The following is a 10,974-nucleotide window of genomic DNA, read 5'->3' as shown; positions in this document are numbered from 1 at the left end:
GAGACTTAAGCGATCTAGCTCTTGTCAAATCCAATCCTCCTTAATGATAGTGGTGTGTATGTACCTAACGGAGCACTCTGCATTCGGAGCAATTCATATCATGGATGACTCGTCAACAGTCGAATGAACGAATCAAGAAGTCATAAAAATTTCGGATAGTGTTTGCGGGCCACAAAGTACCTAGCTCAGATTCACCAAGAAGCTGGTGTCATTCTACCTCTTTTTGGCCGAATCTGCAACCGATATTCAATAAATCAGTGATTCAACCAAGTATCAAAATCAAAGTTGGATACATAGTTGGACAACCCTCGTTCGATAAGTTGTAAAGAATGAGCGGAGAAGTGAGCATTCAGAAAAGAATCAGGACCAAATGAATGATCGCTCGCTGTTGACGAACGTCACATCTTGAAGAGGATCACAATCAGACTCAGCAACAACGGTGTCTTCAATCACTCAACCAGATTCGCCAGCTCACGAAGCTGCTGCGTCGGCATCTGGACGAGCCAATCTTCATCAACCGACTTGACCAGCTTCTTGATAAGAAGTTCACGGTATCGATCCGCGACAACCTGCTCGGGCACAGTCTGTCCAACGCCGGTTCTGGGTGTCTCCAGGACGCGTTCTCGCCTGTGGAGGATCTTGAAATTATTCCAGATATAAAGGTCTCCTGACTTGAGGACGACTTTCAGCTGGTGCGTGTCCCGTCGCACAATTTCTTGAAATTTCTGATGCGCGGCGCGAGCATGGGGGTACCGGCCGAACGGGGACAGCAACCATCCTGTTAGATGGGGATGCCAACGCACGCGTTTCACTTTGTCTGGACATCCAGGCGTTAAAGTCACGGCTGTGTCGACCGTTCCCTGATACAGGGGAGGATCGTAATAATGCGCAACACGGCCCACCGCCATCGGAGCATGACAGAGTTCCTCGAACAGATCCGGGGCTTCAGCTTTCAGGGTCTGGAGCACGGCGAGGCTCGAGACGAAGGTATTCTCACTGATGCCCTCGAGCTCATACCACCCTTGCACCTGAATGGGATGGGTGTAGTGTGCGTGGTCGACATGCGGAAGCAAGACCTGGTTCGTGTCGTAGTTGTGCAGTGTGGCAGCGCGCTGGGCGTCATCGGGATTGTGGGAAGAGACGTTGAACGTCTTGTCCGCGCCGCGTCTGGCACGGACGAAAACACTGCCAAAGATCTGTTTGAGAACGCGGGTCACCAGGGTGTTCGTTTTGGCCCTTTCTTCATCGACGTTGGGAGCTAGCAGTCCGACCACTTTGATAATTCCGTCGCTGTCATCCTGCAGCAGAGCGTCCAGGATGCGAATGGAGACGCTGTCAAGCTTCTCCTGCGTCGGCTGTTGGGGGAAGATCTCCTCATAGGAGATCTCTGGAATCTCCAACGTGTTCGCCAGCCAGCAGCGCTGGATGACCGGTTAGAGCCAGCCCTTCTCCGCTGCGCTGGTTTCATTCTGTTGGCCTGGTTTTGCTGATCAGAACAACACAACCAGGCAACTACTATCGGCCCTCAGTTCGCTCCGATGGTAGCAGGCTTCATCCTACCGCGGGGTTGGCGATGGACCTTCTCGGTCGCCGCTATCATGGGGGGTGTATCCTTCATTCCCATCCTCTGCCTGCCCGAGACATACGGACCGATCATCCCTACAAGGACGGGCACGCAGGCTGAGGAAACAAACTGGTGACTCGTCCTTCTGCGCCCCCATCGAGCTCGAAAAGACGAGACTGAAAGACGTGGCGGTTGTGTTTTTGGCCCGGCCGTTGCGCATGATCGTCTACGAGTCGATTGTGTTGCTTACGTGCTTGTATCTGTCGCTCGCGACGGGGATCTACTGTCAGTTTGAACTCATTGATTTGAAGAAGAGCCCACGCTAAGGTTCTTCAGATCTGTTCTTCCAGGCGTACCCGCTCATCTTCGAAGGGATTCATGGACTGAGCCCTGGTATCGCTGGGCTGGCGTATTTACCCAGTAAGATCTTTCCCGTGTATAAACTCGTACGAGTCACGGCATCCTGAGATTGACTTCCTACAGTTGCGTTCGGAGCACTATTGAGCTTCGGCGTGTTTCTGCTCTACGACTCCGTTCTCGATCGTGCCCGACGGCGCAATGCTGCCTGGGCGATGGTCGAAGACCATCAGCGACTTCCCCTGGCTTGCCTTGGGGGTCCGTTTTGTGTGATGGCGCTTTTCTGGCTCGGCTGGACGTCTTCCTGCACGATCCCTGTGGTTGTGCCGATGCTGGCGGGCATCCCATTCGGCATGGGCTTCTCCTTCATCCTGCAGGCACTCATCAACTACACGGCTGATGCGTACAAGACGTTTTCGGCATCTGCCTTGGCGGCGGTTAGTTGCTCGCGCAGTGTTGGCGGCGCAATCCTCCCACTGGCGGCACGGCCAATGTATCAGAACATGGGAGTAGCGTGGGCCAGCAGTCTGCTTGGGTTTCTCAGCTTAGGGATGAGCGTGATTCCATTTGTCTTTATCAGGTATGGGAATCGGATCCGCGCTGGCAGTCGCTTCTGTCAGCATGAGGATGAAGTATAGTAGTGACGTTCGTCTTGTTGGATTTTCATTGTCACCACTCAACTAAAAGAGGTGCCGTGACTATCACTTAATGACTTTAGCTGTTGGATCATGTCACCGTAGAGGCTGACAAGTATAAGACAGGCAGTCATCTAGTTATGATTCTAGTATATTTAAATATAGTAGTTGTTGACGGGCCACGGCGTATCGAATTCAGATTCACCAAGCAGTTGGTGTCATGGCACATCTTTTTGCCGAACCTGGAACAGTAGTACATATTATATAACTCTATTACATAAAGACACTTATACTAGCTAGCTAGCTACAATCTTACCAATAAATAGAAGCAGCTAATAGTGCTGAACTATGTACAGTGCATACAGCTATGTGTCATAAGTTCCCGCCATTGGCGGCGATTGGCCCATTTTCCCGCAAAACCTGCACATTTCAGATTCAATTCATTCAAAAACATTATATATAAAGGGTAGTTTTGAAAAATAGATTTTTAGTTAGAAGATTGGTCAAAGTAACTTTTTTAATATAGAGGAATTGTTTACTTAAATCCTATAATAACTACTTTTTAAGGATGAATTTAGACCAAAATTTCCTAAAAAGTTGATATCTAGAAGTGAAGCCTTTAATATTGATTATTTTAAATAAAATTATATGGTTTATTCCTCTGATATATAGCAATGTTCTTGTTAAAGAATACTAATAAAATCTATATTTTAGTTGTTAGTTATTGATAGTTAAAAATTTATGAAAATTTGGTCTAAGTTTATGGTTAAAAATTTCATAATTACAATAATTTAATCAAAAAAAAAACTCTACATAAAAAATATAGATTTACTAATTTTCTGATTAAAAACATATTTTTATACTAGCCTTACCATATAATTTTGTTGAGAGATCAACTTATAAAAATGCAAGTTTTGCGGGAAACTGGGCTCATTGCTAGTAATAATGAAGACCCCTTGCAAACTAGACTACCAGCCTACATATGATGCTGTACATAGGATATCTCTCTGATATATATAAATATATACTCCTATCGATTCCGTTTTAGAAATAAATAAAGAGAACTAATCAACGTGCTTACCTACTGCCTAGGTATAACAGACATGTAAATTGAAAGGCTGAATCTGGAGTTAGGGTCATATAAAATTATTATAAGTTTTAGAGTATATGAATACGCTTCTATAATACCCATATATATATACCTAGGTAGTCCAAGATTGAGTAATTTATACAATCATGCAAATATGCACGGATTTCGGTGTAAAACAATGGTCTCCGGTCCCGTCGGCATGTATACTTCGAGGACCGATCGACCAGAGTCTGCGCCCCTTCCCCCCCTTCGAAGTCTAGGAATTATTTGTCGGGGCAAAACAAGCCAATCTAATTGGTCAAGCTAGTTAACTCATTCAAACGATGAATGTTCCAAAACTGCCTAGGTAGCTACAGACATAGCCACCTTCAGATGTGCACTGAAGATGATACGACCACAGTACGGAGTGTAGGAGGGACGGATTGTGCAGTTACTCCGATAATGAACTACGTACCTGTAGCCTGATGACTCTGAGTCATAGCGGAATATAAATAGTCCGTACAGGACATGTATATATAGCACTTACTGACTGACATCTGGGAAACAATACAGCAAAATAGCAAAAGAAAATAAATAAATAAATAAATAAATAACACCTCACTGCGTCGAAATGACCACCGCCAAACCCTCCGATCCCACCTTCCGGTCCTACACCAGCGACCAAGCCAGACAATACGCCGAAGCCCGCTCGTCCTACCCGCCGAAACTGTACGACACAGTCCTCGGGCACCACGCCGACACGGGCGGGCGGTTCGACGTCCTGGTCGACGTGGGCTGCGGGCCGGGGCATGCCACGCGCGATCTTGCGGCGAAGTTCGCGCACGCTGTCGGATTGGATGCCGGTGAGGAGATGATCCAGACGGCGCGCCGGTTGGGCGGGACAACGGCGTCGGGAGAGCCTGTCCTATTCGAGGTCTGCGAGGCAGAGAAGATTGCTGATGCGGAGGGGGTTGAGCGGGGGGGTGTTGATTTGCTTATTTCGGCTATGGCGGTAGGTCTATCGTCCGGAAATCCAAGATCGATGTCTTCGTAGACACGATGGTAATGGTATCAGGTGCACTGGTTCTCCATGCCCGAGTTCTGGGATCAGGCAGCCCAGCTCGTCAGGCCGGGAGGGACGGTGGCGCTGTGGACATGCGCGTCGATTTTTTGCCGTAAGATTTACTCCTTCTCATCCCTGATTGATCGCATAAGATCGTCATGTCCAGTCCAAGAAAAGCTGACATCCCGCAGACCCCTCCACGCCCAACGCCGCCGCCGTCCAGCAGGCCCTGGACCACCTGGAAAAGGACATCCTGCAGCCGTACAAGCTCCCACCGAACCGGCCGTCGCGGGACATGTACGATAATCTGCCCTTGCCGTGGACCGTTGACCCGCCCGTGGCAGCGTTCCCAGAATCCGGCTTCGTGCGCCACGAGTGGGATCGGAACGGCGTGTTGACGGACGGGGCGGACTTCTTCGGCGGCTCGCGCGAGGTCAGTCTGCAGCAGCTCGAAAGAGCGCTGGCCACGGCCAACATGGTGACGAGATGGCGGGAGGCGCATCCCGAACTCGCCAACACGGACGAGGACTGTGTCGTGAAGACCATCCGGCAGATTCGCCAGATCATTGGGCCCGATGCTGGAGACAAGATCAGAGTCGGTGGTGCAGTCGTCATTTTGTTGTTTAAACGGGCTGAATGAGACTCGAGGAGGGATGAAGCATTCAGACTGTAGTAAATGAGCACGTGACGGGCATCATGTCCTCAATGAGCACGTGGACATTTTCTAATGCTGGAAGTGTCATAGAAGTGGAGATACTCTATTAACTGTCATGACTGGGACATGACGTGAAAAATCATATCTAGTCGTGGGTCTTGCCTCTCTTGTGCTATTATCAAATAAGTCCAATCAGAAGTAGATAGCCTCTAGGGGGTGTCTATGCGTCCGATAAAAAAGAAAAGAAAACCCAAAATCCACAATCCAACGCCCGCTAAAAAAAAAAACCAGAGTAAGTAGTAAAAAGGAAAAGAAAAAGAGATCACTCCCGAGGCACCGGAATGGGCTTCTCTGCTAACGCGCAGAGCCGGAAAATATGCCGCGGTTTAGCTCCATGCTCTTCGTCAATGTAGTCGACGACCGCTGTGTCTGCATCAGATGGGTTAGTTAGGTCTCGACTCTCTGGGGTAGATCAACGACTAGACTCACGAATTGTGGAGCGGTTGTCAAAAATGACGATCGTCCTCGGCTGCCACCTCACGCGAGCCTGGAAATCGTGACCAGTGATGATATGCTGCAGGAGAAAGTCAAGCAGGACCCTGGTCTCTGGCTCCTTCAGCCCCTGGATCTTTGTGATGAATTCGCCATTCAGGAAGAGGCACTTCTCCCCCGTCACTGGATGCACCCGCACGAGCGGATGAACCGTGTCGACGGGATCCTTCCGGACCAACCCCCCCGTCATCCGGGCGTGGGCTATCATCTTGGAGGACGAATGGACAGCTTCGAGACGGTCTAGAAACGAGCGGAAGGTGGGGGATAGCCGCCTGCGCGTGGGGGATCACCCTCTATTTTAGCCTCATCCTGCAGACATGCATGCAGTCTAAATAAGGGATCTTACTTGTAGGCGGCGTCTGTCGCGGCAAAGACGGTGTCTCCACCAACCTCGGGACCCTGCAGCAGACCCAACATCACGTAGCCAGGCGGCTGGATCTCATAGCTCACGTCCTGGTGCCACAACGTCGTCGTGGTTCGTTGCTCCAGGAATCGGTTGATCTCGTCCAGATTACCGTCCCGGTGGATGATGTGGAACCCGGGGTAGCCCTTTATCGACCCCGAGATGGGCTGGTAGTTCGGCTTGCCGAAATACCGCATGAACTCATACTGGCGCGCCGGACCGGCATCAATCAGGTCCTGGTCAGGGAATGCCACCACCTTGCGTTCCGCGACGAGGAGAGCGAGCTCATCCTTGGCCGCGTCCGACAGCTGGCTCAGCTGCACGCCTTCGACAATGCTTCCAATACAGGGCTGAATGTGCGTGACCTTCGCCCCGTTCGACAGCAGATTAGGCTTAGACTTGTCCTTCACGCGTAGCGCGGGGTCGTGGTATTCAAACGGCGGCAGCGGATCGAACCAGATTTTGTCCCATGTGGGCAAGTACTCAGGGTACTTGGTCTTGCTCTCGGATTCGCCCGACACCCGCACGTAAGGTATGTTGATGTCGTAGCTTATCGGCGTTTCCGTCGTAGTGGCGGTCACCGTTTGGGACATGGTCAGCACTTTTTCGAGAAGTCTTGAAGGTCTGCTCGAAAAAAGAAAAAACAAAGGCAGTGAAAAAAAAAAAGAAGCTCGCGAGGTTGCCGCCGAAAAAGAAGGGAATTGCCACCCTCTGCTTCAGCTCCTGTGTAGATATAGGTTTCCATTATTCCTACACCACTAATTTAGCCAGACTTCCCAAAAGTTATCCAAGAGATACGGTCAACAGCTCAGAACCAGTCATTTTGGCCTGCTAAACAATGTGAAACTCCACTCGTTCCGTGTCAGTCTTTTGGCCTGCAGCTAAAAATGTGCTCAGGGGTGACCTTTGCAGCCATATTCATCCGCTCCGGGAAGGATTGATAACGATGATATCACATGTGAAATGCTTTCTTACCAGGACCGTTAAGAAAAAGTAGCGGTCAAGCTGATACAATCAAAAAATGTTACGTACGACAAAAGCCAAAGAGGATATCGGAATTCGGATCATTCATGAGAAATATCACGACAGACCGAGTCCAAAGCTAGTTGGATAGCCTGGATACCATCCCTTCAGTGACACGAAATCAAGTACCCTGAGCGTTAGCACGAAATGGTGATATCAGACTAAGCAGGTGGATATGCACGACTTCTGGTAATCGTGTCAACAGATAAAGAAGCATGCGCCATGTTTTCTGTATGATTGGCCAGCAGGCACTTGCCGGTTTGCGCAAGATAGGCGTGAACTAATAATATCGGCATCACTGTTGTCGGTGGTGGGTGTGGCTTATGCATGAGAAAATGCAGCATATGGAACTACTCTGTAGGGCAGGTCAATTAGGACGTGCAGCATCATTACTATCTGACTGACAGTTCGGAACCCACCGTAGATGTCCTTGGCAGTGTGGGTCAAGGTGCTTGGGATTCCACTCTTCGATTTGAGTCCATTGGACAAAAGCTAGATGCAACTGTATTTTGCCGGCCAAGCCCCAGGCACTCCGGACGGAAGGAGTCGAAGTCCTCTATTTTATGGAATCAAGATTAAATTTGACGAACTCGGATAAAGCAGGGAGAAACGGAACTTTGTTCTCCTGATCGTTTTGCATGCTGGAAGTCGCTCAACCTCGTCATTTAAACCCGTCACTGCGGAATCAAAGGAAAGACCGCGAAATAGCATCATCTTCCTGAACAATGACGCCCTCACAAAGGGTAGATCCTGCAATCGTCGGCTTCTGGATCAAGGTGCAATCACTGCTGAGCTGCCTGCGGAGCAGCTCGAGAAGTTTTTTTCATTTTAGCTGCATCTCTAGCAGGACGTAAATAGGATCGTGCGACCGACAGTCCGCGGTGCTAATGTAGTGCCAACTTCACCGCCTGCAGGACGATGCCGAGCCACGGGAACTTGCAGGACGGACGAGCATTCGATGTTCTTGTCTGAGCAACGATATAAGGATTGCGCCAATCCTCTACGTCAAAGCGCTATTTCCTCTGATCAAGGTCGATGCACATGTCCTGAGAGACCATTATGAAAGGTCTACTCGGTACTTACACTGCCATACAACGGCATGCTCCTGCAAACATTGAGGTGATGTTAGAGCTTGGCAATAGGATCAGTGCGGGGATCGTCCTCTAAGTGAGGGGAGCTTACCAGCGTTCGACAGACCCGCAGAGACAATTCAGCTTGAATCAGAGATCGGATTAGCAGGTCTGCTCCATACCGACTCCATACTCCAATCCGCGTCCTTAATCCTGCGTCGCATTCTGATGCTCCAACCGCCAGTAATCGCTGATGCACGAGGTAGTTAATTAATAATATATTGTTCTGGCCTGTGCGCGTTGCTTGCAGGGGTTGGGAACCCTCACTGCCGGGAACGATCCGAGCCAACAGAAAAAGAGCCCTTGCTGCCATGGTTTGAGGCAATAATATTTTTTCTTAAGTGTAGTTAACGAGTCCATGTCCTGCTCAATATACTCCGTACACAGACAACATGAGTTGGAATCCCGATCTCGGAAGGCGCTGTGCACACCGCTGCAGCGGTGGAACTCCCCGAGTCAACTCGGTCACTTTCTCTGTGGGTTGCTCTTGCACGAAAATCGGAGTCTCGAGGTTTGGCCATAAGGTCCTCGCGAAATCATCACGGTTCTGTTTGTGCTCTCGACTACGGAGTACTCCGTATAGGATTCTGGATCATGGACCCGGGAACCTCGGAACCATTCTTTCATCCCGGCGCTAAACCTCAAGTTAAGCTCAAGGTTTTTCTCGTTACCGTCGGTGAAGATATCTCTTTTGTTGGCTCAGGAAAATGAAGCAATGAAAAGTCGGTGACAGTTGACGTTTGATTGCGACGGCTCAGTTCAGGAACTATTGCGTCTGTTTTTCCTACATGCAAGGAATAAGCAAAATTAAAACAGAGAGAAAAGGGGGAAAAAAGAAAAGACGCGCAACCATCCCGACATGGGCTAACCCTGGTTTTGTTGGCGGGCTACCTAGTTCAGATTCATCAAGAAGCCGGTGTCATGGAAGAACCTCTTTTTTGGCCGAATATGCAACGGCCCTTTTTTTAACAAGAAAAAAAAAAGTCTGATGCCAGATCCAACGCTGGAGCTAACCCATGATGATAAAAATGAACAAAAGAGATAATAAAAGTATCGAAGAAGAAAAAAGGGTCCAACCTGTCTATGCCATTGAGCATGAGTCTCCACCTCCATTGCAGACTGCATCTGTGGGTGCAGTCCGCAGCAGTTAACTGTCAGTGCTGTCATTGGTAGGTCAACTCAAGCATGAGTCAGGATTGAAATATCAAGTAATAGGCTGACCGTTGTTATTATTGTAGGGACTGCGTCTAGAACATTCTGACAATGCGACTTCATTCTTGAGGAGATGTTTCCTCGACGGTCTCGCAGGGTGGAAGGTGGCAGGTTTCCCTGGCCCGACCGACATGGATGTATCACATGACAGCCAACCTCTTCCCGTGAGCAACGTGACCCAAAAAGCTCGTTCTTGGAGACTTCATCAAGTCGTCGGAGCCTCCCTGACCTGTACAGTACTGATCGGCCAGTATCTCATCATGTTTCTGCAGGTCTCTGTTCAGTTGTCGTGAGAATTCTACTTGCTGCGTCGCAATTAGTCTACTTATCAGCTGTCTAATAGAATCGCGTCTTTCGGCTCGTCTCTTCGCATCTTTGAACAGTTAACTCCGTTCTCAGCTCCGAGGAGGTGTTCCACAAACACATGCCGTCGGGGAGCTGAGGTCATCATACTTGCATGATAGTTGTTACACAGCAGATCATCCGTGCAGCGGATACTCCTCCCGTTCTATGGACATGGTTTCGACAGGTCTTTTGCAGAAACAAAAAAAAATAAAGGCTGTGATCGGTCACTATTTTGCAGCTATCTACGATGCAAAGTCATCTTGGGGATTTGTCACCCTAAGTTAAGAGGAACTCGGATCAGATAACATGGCTGATGCCTGGAATATGACTGTTCATCCAGCATGACTCTCAATGTGAGAAGTTATGGTGGCAGTGCAGTATCACGACTGGAGAGAGTCAGTAAAGGTAGGTGAATGAGAGAAACCAAGCCTTTTGCTAGACAGTGTCATTAGGAAAGCATGTGAAGCCATCTTCGGAGATTCCGATATCCTTGATGCGTGAACGGTGTCTGCTGCCTAGAAAATGTGACACAGCAGTTCATAGAAGAACACGACACTTCTGGTATCCATCCTGGTCACCTTGGTCTCTGAGAGCCCTGATCTACTTGACTAGTGCCAGTAGGCATATATTCGAACCGTATCTTGAGAAATCTAAAATTCATACTAAGCTTGATTGCTATTTATAAAATTTCTCTCTTTTTCTTCGTTTCACCGAGTGATGTCATCGGAGCATATACAACAAGAAATACCCTGCTTTAGACGTGTTTTCTACTGATTAATATACTGTACTGTATCCTATTTTATATTGACAAATGCCTGATAGTATCGAACCAAATACTGAAGCGTTTTTTCTTCTCCTGTCGTTTATGGCGTCTGAAGTTTACAGTAGTATATAGTTATGGCCAAGAACAATGGCCCCGAAAATACTGCAGCTAATCGGGTAATCCTGCGTGGTATCAGGACATGC

At 48.8% G+C, this 10,974-nt stretch overlaps 3 protein-coding genes across 3 annotated transcripts; 1 reads left to right on the top strand and 2 right to left on the bottom strand.

The window, feature by feature from the left end:
• Positions 1–449: 449 nt before the first annotated feature.
• On the bottom strand, positions 450–908 carry VTN77DRAFT_8766 (uncharacterized protein; the record flags this gene model as incomplete). Its single annotated transcript, XM_069425299.1, has 1 exon — positions 450–908. The coding sequence occupies one exon, from the start codon at positions 906–908 to the stop codon at positions 450–452; it is 459 nt and encodes a 152-aa protein (XP_069274333.1).
• A 3,348-nt stretch (positions 909–4,256) lies between these two features.
• On the top strand, positions 4,257–5,328 carry VTN77DRAFT_8765 (uncharacterized protein; the record flags this gene model as incomplete). Its single annotated transcript, XM_069425298.1, has 3 exons — positions 4,257–4,637; positions 4,701–4,800; positions 4,880–5,328. The coding sequence occupies 3 exons, from the start codon at positions 4,257–4,259 to the stop codon at positions 5,326–5,328; spliced, it is 930 nt and encodes a 309-aa protein (XP_069274332.1).
• A 337-nt stretch (positions 5,329–5,665) lies between these two features.
• VTN77DRAFT_8764 (uncharacterized protein) lies at positions 5,666–6,891 on the bottom strand (the record flags this gene model as incomplete). The annotated part of the gene is made up of 3 exons (XM_069425297.1): positions 5,666–5,772; positions 5,833–6,167; positions 6,242–6,891. 3 exons carry the CDS (start codon positions 6,889–6,891, stop codon positions 5,666–5,668), a joined length of 1,092 nt encoding a protein of 363 aa, XP_069274331.1.
• Positions 6,892–10,974: the final 4,083 nt, after the last annotated feature.

The sequence above is a fragment of the Rasamsonia byssochlamydoides genome (assembly GCF_041956645.1).
Source record: "Rasamsonia byssochlamydoides strain NRRL 3658 unplaced genomic scaffold VTN77scaffold_78, whole genome shotgun sequence".
In the NCBI taxonomy this organism is placed as follows: Eukaryota; Fungi; Ascomycota; class Eurotiomycetes; order Eurotiales; family Trichocomaceae; genus Rasamsonia; species Rasamsonia byssochlamydoides.
The sequence above is the reverse complement of the archived record's forward strand: the minus strand, read 5'-3'. Positions and strand labels throughout refer to the sequence as shown.